This window comes from Vidua chalybeata, chromosome 3 (assembly GCF_026979565.1).
Source record: "Vidua chalybeata isolate OUT-0048 chromosome 3, bVidCha1 merged haplotype, whole genome shotgun sequence".
In the NCBI taxonomy this organism is placed as follows: Eukaryota; Metazoa; Chordata; class Aves; order Passeriformes; family Viduidae; genus Vidua; species Vidua chalybeata.
The window spans coordinates 90,296,402-90,318,563 of record NC_071532.1 but is presented as its reverse complement, the minus strand read 5'-3'; the positions used below and the strand labels follow the sequence as shown (position 1 = coordinate 90,318,563).

Genomic DNA, 22,162 nt, shown 5'->3' with positions numbered 1-22,162 from the left:
AGTACTTCTAATTAAATCCTACTTAAAATTATTGCCTCTGTAGAATTGCCTGCAAGGAAAAAGCCCCAGAGTTACCATGTAGTTCAATTCACCATTGTTGTCTGTGACTGATGCCAAGCACATCCGAGAAAAGGCCATCACTGACATAAATTCCTGCAATCATATGAACAAGCAGAAATGTCTTCCTGACTGCACCTGGGATTTGGCCAATGATACATAAAAAATCTTTATAATTTTCTTGTAGGTAGTTTAACCACAGAAGCTTTCTGTATTGAAATAATTAGGACTTTGGAGATTCCCTAAACAAGTTCCCATGAGAAAAAAGTTTCTGGGTAAGGTTTCTGGTAAATTGCTCAGGCCGGAATATGATTACAATATCTCTTGCTGTGACAGAAAATTAAAAATCACAACGTAATATTGGAAATGGATCCCTTCAGCTGCAAATGGGATATTACGTGATCTGCTGATATTTGTTTATTTATATTTTCAACGTTAAGTTAGTTAAGTTAGATGAATGTTATCTATCGTCTGTGCTGGCACTGACTGATGAAACATTTTGGAAATTATCTATTCATATACCTATATGCTTATTACAATAGAAGGATGGAAATTTAATTGTATTCATTACTTTCATTGACTTTTTTTTTTCTTATTAATCTAACTTTAGTTTTACAGGACTGGATTCTGTGAAACTAAGGAGTACACTTGTGCTGCTGCATGGGAAATGTCTTGTTTTTAATGAGTTGCCAACTTAATGACCTGTGGGATTTCAAAGTTCCTTTTTTGTTTTAAAGGAAATGATTAATATATATTCTGTCTTTAATTATAGTGCTATAATTGTGTGAAAGGAATTCCATTCATTCTTTTCTTCATTTAAATGTCTTACATTTGTGAATGTTAGGCAACATATTCTCCTAAAACTTCTGTCTGCAAAATAGAGGTATAATATTATTCACTTCCAAATATGAGAGTAATGGGAGTACTAGTATTCCTCAGTTTAGGGCAGAATATTTTGATTCTTACTTTAAAAAGATAGATAAATTATTTAAATAATTGCTTGACTAAAATAAAGTGAATTTATATGGAAATAAATGCATGGTTTCAAGTACCTATTAATGTAACACTGCTCTTTATTTTTTTACCAAAAAAAAAAAAGTTACAAAACAGGAAATGTTATGTGTATATTTTTGTTGATTCTGTAAATGGCTACTATAGCCCACTATCAAATGTCCTAGGATAAATTTGGATAATTGGTAGTAACACTTTAGAAAGCAAATCTTAATCCTTAATCCTACTGCTCTGTCTGTATAATCTAAGGACTTTCTACTAACTCTGAAAATTATTCATGACTTCTGTCTCCTGTTTTTGCCCCATGTAATTGGAAGATCAGGTTTTAGGGTTTTCAAGAACTTATGTATGTGCTGCATACAAATCCCATCCCTGTGACTCAGACATTTTAATCCTTTTGTTATCAGCCAGATATTTTTCAACAACCTGTAAATCTCTGGAAATAAACATTTTTGTCTTTTTTTTTTTTTCCTTATACATAAGGAAAGTCTGATTTTGCAAAACTGTGATTTAGAAAAACCTTTTAGGGTGCACACCACCACCCTACACACATGCAGAACCAGACACCACACCAGGTACTCTTTCCAGGTATCCCTAATTTGGTTTCCCAGATGGTCTGGTCTAGTATCAAGATCCACTCCTTAGTATGGATCACAAGGATGAGACAGACTTATTGTATGACACAAGAAACCTTTTCTTTCACATATGTGAAAACTTTATTTCTTTGGGGTTTTGAGTAGTCCCCAGACCTTTTAATAAACTTGTGAAATGTAGTTCACAGCTCCTCATATGCACCTCTCCGTCCTACCAGACACAACTGGCTCTTCCCCCAGCAGCACCACCACCAAAAAGGGAACACAGACTAGGAAAGAACTATCTGGGTCATCAAATCCCAGCTGTCTGCTACCTCAGGACTATGTCATAATCCATTTATAAAGTTATCAAGCTCCATCTTAAAACTACTTAGGCTTTGTTGTCTCCCTGCACCTCAGGGAGACAACCTGCACCTTAGGAAGACCTCATCCCCAAGTGATAAGCTTCTGCCATCTAACAGAATTACCTAGTATTAATCTTCTGGTGCATTGACTTGCATTTTGCACAATTACAATTTTATCCCACTTCCATTTCTCCAGTTCTCATCCACCCTGTTAACCTTTAGTGTTTTGCCTTTACAGAGCTGCATTAGGAAGGATGTCATTTTAAGACATTTATTTGATACACAAGAACTGCATTATCGTTCTGCCAATAAACAGAAAAGGCTCTATTTTCCTAGCAAGGTTAGAGGTCACTTCCCAGAGTGACCTTGCTTGTTAGCTCAGAAGGAAAAATATGAACACATTCCATAAAGGAGAGTGCCGGTGTCTTCTGCTAGAAGTGAAGTGCAACATTATAATAATACCTCACCACAGGATTATGAAAGGAGTATTGAGGGTAATTTTCACAAATGTTGTTGGTAGCCAAAAAGAATTCCACTATATTAACAAAAAATTATAACTTAGTATATTAATGTAAGAATCAGCATGGTTAGGAAATAGAAAAAGAACTGGCAAAGCAGACAACAAGATAAAAACATAAGTAAGGCTAATTTTCTGCAGCTTTCCCTCAACTATGTTTTTGAAAATTCTGACTCTAGCTGTCAGCCATGTCAAAATGAGCAAGACAAGCAACTGAATAGGAATGTTGACTCTATTTCTCTATGAGTAAGCTTGGAGCTTTGATAATAATTTCACTGTGTGTACACATGAACCAGCACACCCCAGGCACTAGTCTGATGGGCCATTACCATTAGGTGTTTCTACTTCCTCTCCCCTCATCAGCTACCCAGCTTTGTGCCACTGAGAAAGAATAATAGCAGGCATCTACCTTTTCTTGCAAAGTCATTAAAGAAACCATTTAAGAATATCAGGCTCAAGACCAGTCTTTGAGGAACTCTGAATTCACACTAGTTCTCTTTTCTCTTTGGCCAGTTCCTCACCTTACCTACAATTCTAAGGCTGATCTTCAGGTTCCCAACTTAATTACTGATTTTCCATTTGGCACTGTATCAGATCCTCTAGAGAAGATGATAATTTTTATTGCAATTTTTCAGTTATCTTACTAAAAAATATGAAAATGAAATTTGCATTTTATCCTCTTTTACAGCAATTTTAGTCTCTTTAGTAATTTTTTCCAACAAAAAATATTTTTAAGTCCTATGAAGTCAAACTGAAAGTTTATCTAGAATACTCTTCCTAAATATAGCATGTATTGATAGAATTGAAACCTTGCAAGCTGCAGAATCAATGTAATCTGTTTTCTTCATGCATACAGCACATTCTGCCTATTCTCAGTAGACCATGAAAGCACTCCCGGTAGATGAGCAATAATTTAAAAAGTCAATAAATTCCTCCATTCAGGCATTTCAATTAGGTTAATGTGAAATGAATACATTTTATATTGCCCAAGGTAGAACTGGATAATTTGCATTTACTCTGGATTATATTAGCAGTCCCTCTTGTACCAGTGTGACATGTCCCTGCAGATGCCTTTGGAATCAGAACATAATTTCTGCAGCCTGTGATGTTGATTCTCAGATCTGTTTCTAACTTCTCCTCTCCAGGACTGAACAGAATGATTATGTCTGATGGGAGGAGCTAGATGTACCTCACAAAGAGTAAATCTTCAGCATATTATGTCCTCACTTTTACAGTCCACAGGGTGTATGGGAGATTGTCCTTCCTTAGGATACTGCAGCCACTTTTGAGACAACAATATTGCCCTTTCTTTTCTTTTTTTTAAAATACTATTCTTTTCAAAAAGTCTACTCTGGTAAAATACTAGTGGTGCTAGGTTTATTGCTTTGATACAGTGGGTTTTGGGTGTTTACACCTGGTTTATCATTTTCATTCTCCCTTTATGCCTACTTGGTTCTTATTGCTCTAAGCAAAAACATTTGTAAAACATGAAATATCTATTCTGTTCTGTTCTGCTTAGGGATGGTTTTCAAACTTCAGCTTTAACACAACGCTTACAGAACAGGAAGAGTCAAGGGAAAAAAACAAGTCATATGAGAAGAGATTTAGAAATTGCAGGATAGAAATAAGGGATTGAAGAAATTTTAGATCTACTTGCTCCTGGATAAAGAAGACTGAAAAGATTTCAGGATAGAAGTTTCGTAATAAACTTCATGCAGGATGTAAAAGACTAGCTAGGTATGAATCATAAAACATCTTGAGTTCTAAAAGCTCATCAAGTCCAACTCTGGGCCCTGCACAGCACCATCGCCAAGAGTCACACCCTGTGCCTGAGGACATTGTCCAAATGCTTCTTGAACTCTGTCAGGCTTGGTGCTGTGACCGCTGCCCTGGGGAGCTGTTCCAGTGCCCAACCACCCTCTGGGTGAAGAACCTTTTTCTGATATCCAGTCTAAATCTCCCCTGGCACAACTTCAGGCCATTCCCTCAGGTTCTTTCACTGGTCACCACAGAGAAGAGATCAGTGTCTGCCCCTCCTCTTCCACTTACAAGAAGCTGTAACTGCAGCGAGGTCTCCCGTCAGTCTCCTCCACGCTGAACAGACCAAGTGACCTCAGCTGCTCCCCATACAGCTTCCCCTCCAGGCCCTTCACCATCTTTGTTGACCTTCTTTGGATGCTCTCTAATAGCTTAATATCCTTCTCATATTGTGATCCCCAAATGTGCACACAGGACTCGGAGGCAAGGCCACACCAGTGCAGAGTGGGACAATCACCTCCCTCAACCTGATTCCTGATGCACACCAGATATTTGAGCTTTTCTTAATGCAAGGGGCTTGAAGTTGATAATTTTTTGAAATGTGTCATTTTGCATTTTTATGCTTTTGTCTCAAGACAGAAAGTCATTGCCAAAGTCACCAACAGGCATTTTAGGCCTGGCAATTTCATCATCAATGTCTTTGGGCATTGAGATGGTTGTTTCATGAATATATCCCCATATTTTATTTTTATTTCCCCTAGTAGTTCTTTGCATGATACAGGGACAAAATCCTATAGGAAAGGAGTGGGAAACCCTCTTCCCTGTTACATCTACTCATTCACAAATTAAAGGTGAACATAACATAGAATTGGGATTTTGCATGTGTGTAAAGATACAGGGTAAGTAAGGGTATCACCTACTCCTTACAGGAAAAAGGAGTAGGTAGAGTGAAGATCAGCCAACTACTTCTAGCTGTGATCTTACATGGATGTCTCATCTATAGGCAAAAGGCTTGAGCACTGTCTCCAGTGTTCTGAGACTGGAAACTGTGACAAAATTATTGTGGGAGGCAGCAAAAGGACTAACTGCTGTGTCTCTCTCCATAGTTCTCTCTTTCTACCTAGTTTATTGCTTTTTAAGCAGAGGGCTGTATTTCTCTTTGTCTTATGCAATGCACCAGCATTAAAGCAAAATGATCCTGCTCTGAAAAGTCCAATAGAGAAGGATAACTCTGTTTTGCAAAAAATCCTGCTACTTCATAATATAATGTTCTTCTGTTGGGAACAATACCCTATTTAGAAAAAAAAAGGTGTGAAAGTGCAGCTCCAGGGAACTGGAAGTGGTCTGCTCCAAAGCAGTGAGCAATGGGAGTCTCCACACAGCAGGCTGTCCCACAGCTGTGGACACTGAGAGCTCCAGCTATCAAGGAAGAATGAGCCTGGAAGCCCTGAGAGCCACAACTCCCAGCACTTCCCAGATCTCTGCCAAGGATCCAGGTCAGCAAGCTGTCAGGAAGCTGAGTAGGGTTCTCATTGAAACACTAGATTTTGATGAGTCAGCAAATGCTCAATTAAAAACATGTCAGAATTTTTCCAACCAGCTCTACTGACAATCTAAACAAATAAAGGGTGTGGGGAGGAAACATTATCCTTATTTTACACCAAGGGGACTGAGGTGCAGAGATATAATGTCAGGTCTGCAGTCCAGAGGCAAACTTAGATTTCATGTCATCCCTTGATCACAAGAGTCTCTTTACTCTAAACTTAATTTGCCATTACAATGACCTTGTGAGATAAGTATTACTTTAATTTTATAAATGGGAAACCAAAATACTTATACAACAGCAGATGGGAAGCCTGTATCTTGAACCCAGTGTTCCTAAAGCTGCAGAACTTCAGTAGCAAGTCTGACTGTTTCTTTTGTGGACAAGGTACATAGATAAGACACAGTCAGACTCAGACAACCTTGCAGCAATGGTATCAATTCCTACAGCAAAATATTCCCATGCCACAGTCTTCTTATATTGAAACTATACTGTTCATGCAAAAATGTTGGTTTACTATGACTAAAACCCTCATAGGTGGTTGTGGGTAGTATAGAAATAAAACTTTAGATAGAAGGAGGTAACTAATTCTTCCCTAAACACTCATAAATACAGTTCAACTGGTATTCCCAGTTCTGCTAAACACAAGCAGCTATATCTGTGTCTAGGCACACCACATTAATTCTCTTTCCAGTCTTTCATGATCCCAGGTTTCTCAGGCTTCTCTATTTAAATATTAACTTATCCTTCAGCTGGGTTTACACTGTGAACACAGCCCTAATTGCTGGGAAGAACTGTAGCATTACCTGGTATCAAAGCCTGTTTTTATTAATAGATTTTAATTTCAAATTTCAAAGAGCTTGTCTTGTTTCTTGTCCCTGTTTATTTTAAAATTGAGGGTTGAAATTTCCTAGACTGCATTATTTTAGGGAATATAGCTATAGAAAATCTGCTATTCTGCTATGCCACTCGTAATCCTTTTAATTTTCACTGCTTTTGGCCTTAGAGCAGAGATTTGTTTGATAAGGTCATGAGTAGAATTTGAGCTACGGAAGTTGTGTCCTCCTACTGTGAAAATTGGCTCAAATTTGGCAAAGCCAAATGGCAAAGCCTGATGCTGTCCTTCCTGAGAGATAGCAGGCTTTGACTCCTTCAACCCATCCAGATGGGGGACCACAGTACCTTATTTTGCCATTTTCTCAGTGCTGTCCCTGCCTGCACCCAAGTGCCACAGAGGCAAAGGCCACCCAAGTTACATACAAAGGGACTGAGAGCTTGACCAAATGAGGGGGGAAAGGCCAAGCCAGAGCTGCTGGTCTAAGGTGAAGCTGTGGCTGAGAATTGTTGAGGAAAGACTGGACTGTGACCAAGTAGGCAGGAAGTAAAAATTAGAATTGCTCTGGCAAAGAGAATTTGACATAAAGAAGAGTGGATAACAGGATTAGGACCTCTCAAGGGAAATTAAGAGCAAATCAGGATTCACTAGGAAAAAAAAAAGAGATGGACATTGTGTGAGAAATGTGAATGGGATGCATAGAGTCATGGGAGTAGAATTAGCTAGGCTTGTCTGGGAAGGAGATTGGAAAAAAATATGTAGAGACAGAGCTGAGAACCAAAGGATATATTTTGGAAGGGAGACTGAGAGTTTGATGGGTGAAGACTGGAAACAGAGGAAAGAGAAATCTTGGAGGCAGATGAAAGATGACAGTGATTCAGCTTGATGCAATAGAGTGTGTGCTCCTTAAAACTCTGTTTCCTCCACAATCTGCAGAGTCTTGAAAATCTCTGGTGTTAGCAGATATGGTTTAGAACCATTGGGAAAAATGTGCTTCTCCTCATTTACTAGTTTGGTTTATTAAATGATGACATACTAGACATGTATCAGAGATTCTGAAAGTTATTTTTATGGATAAATCTCGTGAGTGAACATAATATCTCTCAAGAAGAAAACAGATCACCTAAAGGGGATGTTATGGAGATCTTTCAAAATCATGAGTGGAATCATCTCTTTAAAAAGAGAGTGGAATGGGGGTTTCTGTGTCTTTCAATACAAGATCTAAGGTACATAAAATGAAATTACAATGAGGCAGGTTCAAAACAAAAGGAGATTCTACTGCTTGTCACACAGACTGCAGTGCAGCTAAAAACCAATACAGATAAAGGGAAAAATGGGTAGACATATGTAGAATAAAACAGTTGGTGAATTAGACCTGGTTCCGACCCTGAACCACAAAGGGGGGTTTGAGAAGGCTTGGAAGACGTTTGCCACATCCTTACTTCGTCTGTATCTGCCATTCTTACTGATTTGTAGAGGCAAAACGTATAACCAAATCCATAAGAAGGAATCTCCTGGGAGACAGAGAAGAACTGAAACCTGCCTCAATTAGTGTACAGCTGAACTTGTTTCCCTATCGCTGCAAGGGTATGATGCAGAAGACTGTGTAAATCCCACCATAAACACAACCATGCCCAGTGCCACCCAGAAAACATCTTCAAGAACTAGCTCAGAATACAAGCTGGTCCAATGTGATTCCTCCTTTTCTGGTGGTAAGAGATATCCTTTCTGGGCATGACCTGAAGGTAAGGAATGGAATGAGCAGAGCACAGACATGTAGACATAGTTGAGGTGGACCAGTCAGATGTTGTGCAGCCTTATGTTCTGCATGAGGGGAGCCAGGGAGTCCAATGGGGCAGAGGAACAAGGAGCCCTGCAAGGACAGAATCAGGGATGGAGAGGAACTACTATATTTCTCACCTGAGGTTGGAGAGGATTGCAGGATTCAAGGAAGCCTTCATTTCCTTGAGCAAATGCAGACAGATGCAGAAGGTCATGACCATTGTTGGAAAAAAGACACACATCTAGAGGACCTGTAATCTAAACAAATCTACTTGTCTAAACTAGTCTAATTGTAATCCAGGCTAATTATTTTTAATATTACATTAAACAATTACTACAAAAATGCACCTTTAATATGAGAGATGTTCATTACTCTTACCCTGCAGGTCACCTACCTCAGTGATGGAAGGTAGAAGTTTGATACCCTCAACAAACTGAATCCATGTCTAATCCAGTCCCTGGAAGTCTCTTGGTATCTTCTCTAGCCACATTTTAAGAAGTGTGTTACCAAACTTTGTAACACATTGTGGGTCTCAAGTGGACACATGTGCTTCTGAAATACAGAATGAGAACTTGTAAGACCATACTTAGACCACTGTCCTTAGTGTTTCGCTAACTAACTAACTAACTAACTGCAATCAACTTTCTGCACAGATTGATGATGGCCATGGATGCTATTATGCACTGCTTAGCTGCCCACATGACATGCACTTCACAGCAAGCCTAAGCTCCCAGTCAAAGTCCTTGACTCTAGGAATTCAGGTGCTTAAATCCTTATTTGGATCTAGATCTTTGGTCTTCATATCTGTGTCTCTTTTCTCAACATTTAACAACAGAACCGATACCAATACATCATCTTCCAGGATATTGTTGAAGATAAGACCATCTGTAAAGGTTTAAATTTTAAAGCTCAAGGGAGACTGATTTGTATCTAATGTTATCTGGCTTTGCTTAGTCTATTGACAGTTGCAGTGAGTAGGTGATGGAACTGTGAAACATGGTTTTGTGAGTAGCAAAATGGGAAACTCCCTTAACATTCAGAGCTGGCACTTAGCGACACAGTTTGTGGTTCCTTCTAGAGGCAGTTACAGGTATTTTTCACTATCAGATTAGCATCTGATTTTTTTCCCAGAGCTTGGTGAGCTTGGCCACTTTAGGTGTGGCAACCACCAGCAGAATAACCTAACACTAGAATAGGTCAGGTTCATACCAAATAATTATGTTCACACAAAACAGACCGAGCACCTTACAGATGACTCACCAATGCTTTTTCCCCAAAATTTCAGGGGGAAAACACTGTTTATTCTTTTAAATGTCAAGGTTGCTATACAGAAGAAAAGAAAAAACAGGTTTGAAGTCTTAATATCTGAACTGGAGTCCTAATTGCCCTAAATTGGGTGATTTTTCTTCTTCCACCTGAAATTAAAATGCCCAGAGAGCAATTTGGTTAAAGAAGGTGTAATTGGGGCCTGTGTTTTCATAAGACCAGAAATGACAAATTGTAGTGAATATCAAAATATTCTTCTTATTTTGCCTCTGACGTCTATAATGTGAAAGACAGTATTCAAATTCCTGTGGCACAGTTCAGAGGGATCTACAATAAAAAGCATCTATGAGTCAAGAAAAGCAAGGACTTGGTGGCAACATCCCAGATCTCATCACTGTGGTATGTTTGTTTTTTAAATGGAAAAGTTTGAGTTTCATTCAGTTGCAGACATTACAACCCTGTATTACAACATCATACTGATATAATTACACTAGTAAATTAAGCCCTAAGCCCAACTACGTGGACTCTGTACCTTTTATGCAACTAAAATGGTATCTATATGTCAGATAACATATACTTCACAAAGAGAGAAAATACATTAAAAGAACCTGTAGAAAATATCCAGTTATGAAAAGCAGAAACAAAGTGTGTGAACATGGGCATGTGTGTGGTATGGAATGGTAAAAGACTAAGTATGCCAAAAAAGAATAAACTGGAAGGAAAGAAAAAATAAAATTCAAACAGTTACAAAAAAGGAAAACTTGTAAAATACAGCAAAGAAAATACAGGCAGTCCTTGTAATAGGGGGGAAAACATTCATAGGAATAAAAATGAAACATTATAAAACTGGTAAAGACATGTCTTTTTATGCCTAAGATTAATGAACTAAAGGATGCTATTTTCAACACACACTAAAAACCAGCTAGCAGGAGGTCAACAACAGCAAAGGACAAAGCTTGTCCCAGTTAAAACCTGGCAAAGGAAACAGATCTTAGCAGAATGTATTGCGCACTCACTTCTTTCAAAACAGTGAGATCTCCACAAGCATCAGTATATAACTTATTTTTTAAAGACAAGGAATAAACACTTCACTACAGCCTAGAGCTCAATAAGCAATAAACCATCTGGGAAGGTTATTAGACTGTTTTCTGCAAGACCTCTTGCATTTTCTTCAAAAGCAGATGGTGCCTCTGGCTTCTGCTGCCAACAGGTTATTGGGGGGCAGAGACTGAGGGTGAGAGAAGCGAGGAGGTGAGGCAGGCAGCTGCCGGCTAGTGCGAGGACGCGTCCAGCTGGGCACGTGAAATGCCTCCTAAACCCTGAGCATCCCTGTGCCTGGAGCTGGCAAAGGCAGAGCTGCATTTTAGTGCTCCACTTTGGACTCATAGGCCGAAAGTGCGGGGGTAGGGAGGAGGTGGGGGACGGCCAGGAAAAAGGAGTTAATTTTCTTCTAACCTATGCTAGGATATAATTAATACAAGCTAAGTTCATCAGTTATAAACGCGTGTGCCTCGTTTTGCACGGAGCAGAGCAGCCCGGCCCCCACTGCTGCCGCTTCTGGCTGGCGAGTGATGGGGATGCGGCCGAGATAGGGCCGGGGACGCGGACAGAGCCGGTGCCACAGCGCGGGCTGCTCGCGGGGCCGGGGCTGGGCCCGGCCCGGCGCCAGCGCGGCCCCTCCCGCCCGCCCGGAAGCGCCGCGGGCCCGGGGCCGCCTTCCTGCGGCGCGGCTCCGCCTCTGCTGGGCAAGATGGTGGCGGCAGCGGCGCTGGGGGAGCCGTGAGCCGGTGCCCTCTCACGCCGCTCTCTCTCTCCCCGTCCCTCCCGGCCGCGATCGCCGCCGCCGCTGCTGCTTCGCGGCCGCCTGGCGGGTGTGCCCGGCGCGGCGGGCGATGCGGGCGGCGGGGCTGCGGGGCTGTGTGTGAGCGCGTCGCCCATGTGGGTGTCCCGGTGAGGCCGGGGGCAGCGGGAAGATGCTGCTGTCGCTGGTGCTGCACACCTACTCCATGCGCTACGTGCTGCCAGCCGCCGTCATGATGGGCACGGCGCCCACCTACATGCTGGCCTGGGGCGCCTGGCGCTTGCTCTCCGCCGTGCTGCCCTCCCGCTTCTACCGCGAGGTGGATGACCGGCTGTACACCATCTACCAGAGCATGGTTCTCTTCTTCTTCGAGAACTACACGGGCGTGCAGGTGAGCCGGCCGGGCCGGGCAGGGCAGGGGGGTCCGGGGAGCGGCCGGCGGTGGTGCCGGCTCTGGGCTGTCCGCCCGGCCCCCTCGGGCCGCCCGCCGTGGGGCCCGCGGGCAGGTGCGGCCGTGGCCCGTGCGCGGGACCGCAGAGGATCCGCCTCGTTCCGCAGCCTCCGCTGCTTCTCTGGTGATGCTTTTCACGGAGTGTTGGTGTTGTGTTCGTTTTGCAGGTCGGGGAAACGGAAGAGATGCGACACCGGTCGTGCTCTATCAGCACTTGAATGGCAGCCGCCTTTGCACACTTTGAACCCCTGTGGCCTGTGCTGCACATCTGTAGCATTAAATTGGCAGCAGATGAGAAAGCTGTCATCAGCTATAATTGTACATAACACACGTACAAGTTTTCAATAAATAGATTACTTAATCTCTCAATTATTACAGATTTTTAGTTTTCGTGCAGTCTGCCTCATGTCACTCTTTGGCCCTTAAATTTTGGATCAGCCATGGATTATGATTATTCAGGATCTTGGTTTCAGGTTAATAAGTTGGAATTGGAGGCCTCTCTTGTATTTTCAGAGGGGTATTTGCATTCAGGTGATAATACCTCACAAAGTGCTCAGTGTTTGAGAGGTTATATATTTGTCTGTAATTTGGAAAGTAGGCAAGGAGACTTTTAATTCTGCATGTAAAAAATAAATGACGCTTCCTGTGTCTAAACATGACCTTCAAAAAATTTTTAGTATACAGAAGGCTGTTTGAAGACAGTGTCAGCTTTAGGTGCTTGAGAGCAAAGAATAGCAATACGTGTTGACAGATGACAGAGCTCATCTAAATAAGGTCTTCTCATATTCATGGCTAAGGCCTTTTTCCACTCTGTAATGAAGCATTTACTTATCAGGCTGGATCTCCTCTAGTTTCCACTCACGAGTGCAGTTGTAGGCCTTTCTTTCATACTGACTCTTGGGAAACCCACAAAGCCAGCTAAAGGTAGAAGAGTTGCACTGTTTGACATCAGAGTAATAGAATAGAAGAAATAGTCTTCTCATATTCATGGCTAAGGCCTTTTTCCACTCTATAATGAAGCATTTATTTATCAGGGTGGATCTCCCCTAGTTTCCACTCACGAGTGCAGTTGTAGGCCTTTCTTTCATACTGACTCTTAGGAAACCCACAAAGCCAGCTAAAGGTAGAAGAGTTGCACTGTTTGACATCAGAGTAAATAGAATGGATACAAAACTGAAGCAAGGCCTTCCTTTAGTGGTAGTTTTGATTCAGCTTGTAATTTATGCAATTTTGCATTATTTTGTGTTGTGCTTGATATATTTAAAAAAAATAAGAAGGAGCAGTAGTTCACAAGTACTTATAGTTTTAGCTGCCTTCTGTTTTATGTAGTGTCTCTGGTGCAGATACTTTGATGTGTAGTAACACACCTTGGTCATTAACTGCTGAAAATAGTGGTATAGAAGTTTAACTTGATCTGTTCTAAGAATGAGAGCCAAAAATCAGTGTATAAATTGTAATGGAAAAGTACTCAGCTGCGTACAACTGGTGTGCAGACAGTAGCAAACACTTGGAATTTTTAAGAAGAACTTCTATCCAAAAAATGCCTGTGATATTAAAGAAAGGAAAATGCTAACCAAAAGAAACAAAAAGGCAGCCATCATCTGTTGACCTCTTTATCAATTGCATTGATAAACGTCATACAAACAGAAAAATTGTGATGATCAATTATAGGCCACTAACAGGAGATCAAGTAGGAGAATATTGAAATAGAGATGTTTTGTCACAGTAAGCAAGAAATAATGATAAGAAATTGTGGAGGAGGAGGCATATGTCATAGGATAAATAAAATAGTAACCATTACTGGAAGGTAAATAAAAGCTTGGAAAATACAATACATGTGTAGAGAGATAAGACCATTAAAATCCATGTGTCATTTAACTGGAAGATAGTCCCCATTTGTTTAAGGGAGAGAAACAGGGTGTCCTTTCAGACCTACTCTAGTGAACGCTGCACGTGTTTAAACTTGAAACTCACAGTGGAAAGTTAACCATGTGCCTGAGTGTGTGAGATTGGGATGGTAACCTGAGACCTACTGTGGATGGGCTGTCTTAAGGCATGTAATTAGATGCAGAAGTGTAGCATCATTAAACTTAATTCCAATAAACCAGCAAAAAATGTAGCTTCATAAAGGCAGCTGTAGGGCTCTACCAGCATTAAGGCACCATAAGGGTCACGGGAGGGAGGAATTCTGCATCTCTTTCAAGTCTATTAATTCATTCAATCGATTGAAGTGTGTTGGGGTGTTTATTTTTGTGACTGAATACATAGGAGACAACCTCATCCGTCAGAATACTGAAACTTCTTGGAGTCTCACTCGAGTCGTTAGGATTTTACAGATGCTTAAATGACTTTTTGTTAGCACTGTTGCTGTCTTACTGTATTTAAAATGTCTTTAATGTTATGTACTGTTTAGCATTCTTTGGTTTTACACTTAAGGTATATGTGGTTTTTCAATACAAGAACACGCTGAACCAGTTGTGGATATTTGAAGTGTCTGATCTTAAAATAATTTTCCAAAATTCCCAGTAATGGTGAGTGTGTATTGATAGGGTAGAGTTGGTTGCAATCATAAACATGGATGACTATATTTTTGATTCAAATATTAGTGTATTGTGATATTTGTTTTCTATTTATTTATCTATCAAGAGGTGATGTTTCTCTCTATCACTTGCTGTTAATCCATTAAGTATCTAAATCTGTCTCCCCCTCACAGCTGCATGCACAAGTGTATTTTTCTTCTTTTCTTTGTTCTTCTTGACTTGGATGTTCTTAGCCAATTCTTTAAAAACAAAAACTGGTTCATGCTAGGAAGGCTTTTTATCTTTATAGCAAACTCCTCTGTTTTGAAATGTAACTAAGGTGATAACCTAGTCTGCATGATAGAAAATCTTGAAATACTAATCTTTCCCTTTCTCTTAAGTATTTGACTTGAGATAGAAAATAATTGCAGAGCTATAATTGCTGTGAGCTCTGGATATTTTAGGTCTTAGAGAGTGGCTCATGAAGTTACTGTAAAAGTTTTTTACTTGGTAAGTAAAAAAATATTTAGTTGTAAATACTTTATCTTTTTGAATTTTGGTCAGACTCTTTTTTCCACTGAAACAATTTTGTTTTACAAAGCCTAAGAGAACTCGAGTTTACTTGGCATCGGTTTAGGTTTTCCAATAATATTAGAATTCATTAACGAATTGCCAAAAATAGTCCTTTTTGCTGACTGTCATGCAAGAGTTGGCAGTAGAAGACTGAAGAACCAGTATTGAGACTACAGAAAGCCACAACAACATCCGTGAGGTTGAGGCTGTGAGGTAAACTCGACAAAGCCAGTATAACTATAAAGTAAAATCCTGTAATGCTGTGTAAATTTGTCAGTGCAATTACAGTTTAGCGGGCATCCATGAATTCTGTTAAGCAGTTATAAATAAATTAATTAATCTGTGGCATTGTTACAGTGCTCCTCAATAATCTCTAGGATTATATACTCAGAGTAATGAAATGTGTAGATGTGGTATTAGAAAGTGGCACAGAGAGAACGTCCCTGCTTTGGCCCTGTGTTGTTTCGCACCTGTCCTGCCATAAGGTGCAGGTGCTCTACCGTTCTGTTTTATAGGAGGAATATTGTATAAAGTGAAAATAATTCTATGTAAAGAGAGTCTCAGAGAGCAAAGCATGTTAATTTTATCATTGATGAGCTAAAGCAGTCAGTGGTACAAACAGGTACAAACTCATGCACTTTGGAGGACTTGCATCTGCTGGGGTGTTTGGCCCCAGGTTTCTGAATCATCAAGTAGCTGATGAACTGTGGCTGTGGTACTGCTTTTCTCTTTACTGTGTCAGGGGAGTCTGGTCCCTTCCATTTCAAACAGGCTATAAACAGTTGAATCTTGCCATAGAATGTGAAAACCAGGATGGCTGCAAATATGCGTGTGATTAGAGCAGTTGAAGGGCTGAAAGGACTAGTAATTCAATATGATGAATGCTCTCATCTCTCTCTGACCCTGAGTGTCTTATCCCAGTTGCTGTCAGGGTGATGAAATTAATGCCTATTGTGTTTGTGCACATGTTTCAGATCAGATGAGGACTAAATGTTCTTCAACTTTTTTTGTTGTAATTGTGTTTGATATTTTGTACTGAATGCTGGTGAAGAAATTATAAAGAAATCATCACTCATACTGCTTCCTAAAGGATCATTTTCATCTGAAAGGTTTTGACAATTGAATGAAATCCATAATTGAATTAATGCTGATGGATTTTGTTCAGTACTTGTGTCAGCTGTGTTCCCTACCCCCACTTCCTGATGAATAGAATTTTTTGGAAGCGGTGTTTTTATTAAAGACATAATGAAATTCTGCTTTTCATTGGCTTTACAGGACTCTGAGAAGGCTGTAAGAATCAGATAATACCTCAGTGTTGTTTAGTAGAGCTAAATAATTATTTTATAAAGTACAAGAGATGCTTGTTTAACAGAGCGGTGTGCTTCCTGGATTGATATTGAAGCTTGGACTTGCTGTGTCTCAATAGGGGTGAAAACTACTTAGGTTTAGAGCAAACTAAAACTTTGTGAAGCAAATGTGCCGCAGAACTCTTGACAATACTTTCCAGTGGAGTAGAGCCTGGGATTCTTTTCATACCTTGGCTTCCTAGGAAACGTGTAGGAGAGCTTGGTGTCTGAGATAGGGATGGATGCTTAGTCTTGGAGCTGTTGACCAATTTGCAGTGAAAGTGAGTGTCTCTGCCCATCTCTGTTCCAGGACAGCAACCTTCCCAGACAAGATTATCTTTACTTACTTCTTGCTTTTCCTTTTGAAGCTGTTCAGCTGTCCAACAGGTAATTCTTGAGGGCCCAAGGTGGAAGTGGGAGGGCAAGAGGCAGCGCAGGTTTGACAGCCAAGTTGCAGCATACAAGGAGGTGCTCTGGTTGCTATTGGTGGGGTGGTTTATCATCTCTTAGGAACCTGGTTCTTCCCTCTCTGTGCTGGGGGAGGCATAATAACTAGGCTTCATCATAGCAGGGTGAAGGTTTGGTTTGTGACTGCTTCCTGTTGGTAGATGTGAGTGACAGGGTTTGGCATCTCTTTAGATGAGGACCCATTTCCCAGGTAAATCAAGTAACCAGAAAGTCCAAAGGAAACATGACTTTTCACCCTTCTTCAGTTGTATTTGGAAGGAAAGTGCTGGCAGTTGCATTTTGGCATGAGCCTAGGTATCTGAACCTGCTCTTGAATTTCCTGAGCTCTCCTCCCTGTGTGGCAGCTCAGGAGTGGGAGGATTCTGGAGTGGTGTGGGAGCTGAGCGGGAAGGTGCAGAGCTGCCATCAAGGCAAACCTCTAAGCTCGGGCTGGAGGTGAGCAGCCTCCGAGGGCTTGAGCTTTCCTCGTTCATGTAGCTTGTGGCAGTAAACCCCAGTACCTGCTTACATTGCTGCTTTGTGAAACAGTGCTAGCTGTTGTAAGGCATGTTGAGAGGTTAAAATAATCATACTTGTAACTTAATTGTGATGGTAGAAATAATGAAGTAAAGGTCTTGAGGGAGTGATAGAAATGTGGGGACTGGTGCAATGCAAAGACTGAAAAGAAACTAGGAGAAAGGAAGGGAAATGTATCATGTTTGTGTGGTAAATTTTTAAAAGAAGCCCAGTGAAATTTTTCTGGCTCCATTAAGAGGGTTTACCTTGCTTCATTTCATTAGAGATTTCAGTGTACAGCTGTCTCCAGGCATATATGTCTTTTGTAGTACACAGCTAAGTTCTCTGTGTTATTAGAACAGAAATTAAGTGATACCTGCTAAGCCCAAGGGATGCAGCTTTCAAATTGAGATGCATGCCTAATTTTAGACAATTACGTTCAACTGTGGTATGAGGTAGCAAAAATAGATAGATTAGATACATTAACTTTGTGCTCTTTCTGTTTTAGATACTTCAAACCAGATATTCGCATATATCTTTTTTTTTTTTTTCTGTGCCTTTGACTGTAGATCTGAAGGTGAAAGTGATGTCCTTCAGGACTCTTGTTCAACAATATACCATCTAGAGTTCCAGTCTATTGCAGATCTGGCTTTGGGGCAATCTGGAAAGAATTTTGTATGGAGAGGCTGTTCTGCATTCAGTCCTGGTCCTGATCATCCTCCACTTACTGCCTGATCTATGAAAAATAAAATAAATAAATAAAAACTGTAGTCTAGTTATCATTTTCAGAAATCAAGTATCAGCTATCTGAACCAAAACTTCTGTTTGTACTAACTTTCTGTTAGTAGCTTTGTGTGGAAATTTGCCTAGCATATGTTTCATAAATGGCAAGTCACAACTGAATCTGAATTTCATATCAGCCTTATCTGTCTCAGTCTGCAATTTAAAAAAAAGTGTGTTTACATTTTTAAATTAGCTGCATGTATTTATGAAATTATCAGAAAGTATGTGTCAGATAGGAAGAACTAAGGAGTCAAAGGGCACATTTGAATGCTCTTACAAATTCTGATTCCAAGTATTTGACCAGTAAGTTTTGCAATCTCATGGTTTGGTTTTAAAATTTTCTATTTAAATATACTTTATTTTAACATCTTTAGATTTTTGGTATATGGGTTTTTCAATACTATATGTCCTGACTTAGCATAATTTGTTACATTTGAAAATAAAAATTGTATTTATCACTATTTTTTTAGCCAGCATTAGTTTTATACCCTATACTCATTTTGTGTTTAACTGTGTTCTGGTATATGCTAGGCTGTGGAGTTTTACAGTGCTCTTCCATGCCCTTCTGCTTACATAATACGTCTAGATACTTTATGTAAGGATGATTGTTAATTTAGATGTTTTTTTCTCCTGGTACTCTACCATCAGATGCTGTTCTTGCTAAAAGAAGATTCTGTTCATAGTTAAACTTTTGACTGCACTTATTTCAAACTTTTTGCCGTAGGCTTGCAGGTGGGATATCCTTTTTTTCTCAGTTTTAGTTGTGTTAGATAAAGTAGGCTCAGATGTCAGGGATTTTGACATTACAATTACGAGGAAGGATAACTTCTCAGGGAAAAAATACTCTTTAATCTCTCTTCTGTCATTTTGAATTTATCCTATGAAGGGATTTGGTATAAAAAAGCCAGGGGAATTATTTTCTTTTGTTCATTTCTGTCATATACTACTTGTCATCTTCTCTGTTACAACTAGATCCTCTGTGGCAGTAGGAAATAGCATTTATGCTAGTTTGATTTTTTAAATGTAAAATAAACTACACATGATTTGGTCAAATTTGTATTTTATCTCATTACTAGCTATAAAAAAAATTTAGTTTGGATTGCTTTGAACTGTATTGTGGTAGTTGAAATAATTTTAGCTGGTGAACTTATGGATTGACTTGAATTCTTTCTTACTTTGTTCCATTTCTTATGGCTACGAGGGAATCTGAGGGCATGTATGTTTCTTTTTGAGTAAGCAAACAGTGCATAGTTCCAAGCAAGGTGCACGTGAACTGGCTCATTCGCATGCTGTGGTGGTGAGCAGATGAGAGTGATTTTAATGTGGTGATTTTTGCGGCTGATCAGTTTACTGGGTTCAATTCTGGAGGCAGAATTGTTGCAGATACCTCCCTACATGTTCTTATGCTGTGTAGTGATTCCTTTGTCTCACTGTTCACAGAGTGCTTAAATTCTATATACTTACTGACGATATGTGGAAAAGCTTTCAAAAATCCTATTCCACAATCACAAGCAGAGACTTGAGATGTTTCATAATCATCCTCATTCATGTCAACTCACTGATAGCTTCACAACAGCTTTCAGTCTCTACTTGATACAAACACTTGTAACAATATTACAACTAGAGATGCAAACCCTCCGTGGAGCCCAAGGCATTTAAAAACAAAGTTCCTGTTACAAAGAGCTCTGGCTGGAGGAAACGCTGCAGAGTGCCACAAGGTTTCCTGCTCATGTGTGGTGGGCAAGGGTATTTCCAGAGTGAGCTTAAATGGACATTACGTATTTTCCACTACAGAAGGGTAATAAAGTAAACAATGGCTACATTAAGTGTGGGTTGCTTTTGCCCTTCTTTTAAGGAAATTACAAAAATATGCATGAAGAAGTCTCTAGAGATGCAAAAGGCTTATAAAGGAGGCTTTCTCTCACTGAGACAGGTGGAATATTTACTTTCACTCTTGTACTATGTTACTTTCACTCTTGTACATGTTCAGATTTTATGTAATACCAAGATGCCGAACGTTCAGAAAAACACTCCTGTTGAAATCTCATCATATAAATAATAACCTTTCAGATATGTCTGAAGTATATGCAGTTATTATTTTAAAAATTTCATTACTAGTGATTTATGATGAAAGTTGGGTACTTTGATTTTTCCCAGGTGGTCACTGATTGAAATGGTGGATTTGTGCCATTGAACTGCACTGTAATCAAAAGCAAGTGATTTGGAGAAAGATCTGTAAATTATTTGGGCACTGAAAATAGAATTTTTTCAGACTTTAGATGTCAGAATCTTAAAATTAAAATCATGGTAAATCTTGGGGGGTTTTCCTGTTATCGGCTGGAACATTTAAGATATACAGATGCTTATTTTAAAATTTTCTTAAGGATTCATCAGAGAGCTAAGGAGTACAAGGGACAATTATCTTTAATTCTGCTCAGAATCTGTAAAGCCTTTACAGTCAGCATCAGAACAAAATTACTTTTATACATGTATCTAATATATGGAATGAAGTATAACCAACCACTCATAAAAGTTTGTCAATTTAGACCATAAGGCTAAAAGGCTTATTTTCTTATGAAAATAAGAATGTACAGGCTTCATATTTAACATCTCATGATATGATTTATTCCTACTTAATCTAAATAGGTTGCTACTATAGTTTTCTTACAAAAAGGAAATTAATGACAGTAAGTGTATTTTCTAAAGTTCTATGCTCTCTGGTTGAATCAAGTCACAAATGTATTTAAAAAATAAATTGAATTACATTATGTATAGGAATCTTTTCAATATTCTCCAGAGCTGAATCTCTTAGCAATGTTCTTTTCCACTGAACCCCAGTAAAATACATAGCTGCAGAATGTTTGAAAGAACTCTGCTTCAATGAAATGGATTATTTTGTGATTTTATGGTTTGCTACTGAGCTTGCTAGAGCTGTCTGAGCAGCAGACTTCAGACTTGTGCAATTCTGTGTTGAGCAGATAGTCTCTAAAAAGGTTATGACATGTAGCAAAAGTATGATCGTTACCTTAAAGCTTTGTGTCCTATAGGTATTTCTAGAAAATTTATAAACTTTTTTTCAGATCTAGAGAAAATGCAACTTATAACATCAAAGTCCTTCCTCTTCTGTTCTATTCATATTCCTTTTGCTGTATGCAAGTGAAACCTGTATCTGTTAAATGAGAATAAAAGTGCTTCTTTGTCTTTTGTGAAGAAAAAGAAACATTTAAAATGCTTATAGTAAGACATCTGAAAACCTGTGATATTTGTCAGCCCCAAGTACAGATTGCCTATCTGTATCCTTTCTTGAGCCTGCTTCTGGTCAAACAGGGTAAATAGATTCTATGGTCTGAGGTGCTTTCTTTGGAAGCTGAAAGGACTTGAGACATGAGGCAGGTTTTTGATGCCTGCAGCAGTGCTGCAGGGTTCATGCTTGTTGTTTTGGTGGTTTGTCATGCAAGCTCCACCCTTTCACCAGAAAATTGTATCCAGAGTTTGTAACAAACAGATCAGAAATACGTTTTAGGATGCTATTTATTTTTGTAGACACGCTGTAGTAGTGCCCAGCTAACAGAGATACTCTTGGCCCAAAGAGCACACAGTCACAATTATTAATCGAGAAGAAACAGTGAAGTGGAGAGAGGTGCATTTTGTGAGGATAGTACAGCTGCGTAGGAAGTCTGTGTGGTCCTTTTTAAGTGTTGATGTCTTGACACCTTCTTCAGAAGAGGGAAGGAATGTTCTCCCCCTGTTATCCTGCTTTTATCCCTCTTTCCAGTTTCTATTGCCTGTGCTTGAAGCTGATGTTCTTCCTGAACACAGTGCTCTGCTTTCACAAAGTACTTCAGTAAACATAAGTTTGCTGAACTAACAGCAAAGATAGGAACATCATTCTTTAGTTCACATCTGATTTCTTTGAATAGAGAAGGGAGGAGGGTTAAGAAGTCTGAGGAACCAAGACTGAGTGTGCTGGTGGACTGATAACCGGATGAGTTGGCCCAAGTTTTTACCAGCAATAACCA

At 39.7% G+C, this 22,162-nt stretch overlaps 1 protein-coding gene across 1 annotated transcript in view; it reads left to right on the top strand.

The window, feature by feature from the left end:
* The first annotated feature begins 11,397 nt into the window (after positions 1-11,397).
* Positions 11,398-22,162, top strand: part of AGPAT5 (1-acylglycerol-3-phosphate O-acyltransferase 5) — a 56,095-nt gene continuing 45,330 nt past the window's right edge. Inside the window, exon 1 of the mRNA XM_053939008.1 lies at positions 11,398-11,899. Coding sequence (XP_053794983.1) covers positions 11,681-11,899 — 219 coding nt within the window. The 5' untranslated portion in view covers positions 11,398-11,680. The remainder of the gene's footprint in view (positions 11,900-22,162) is intronic.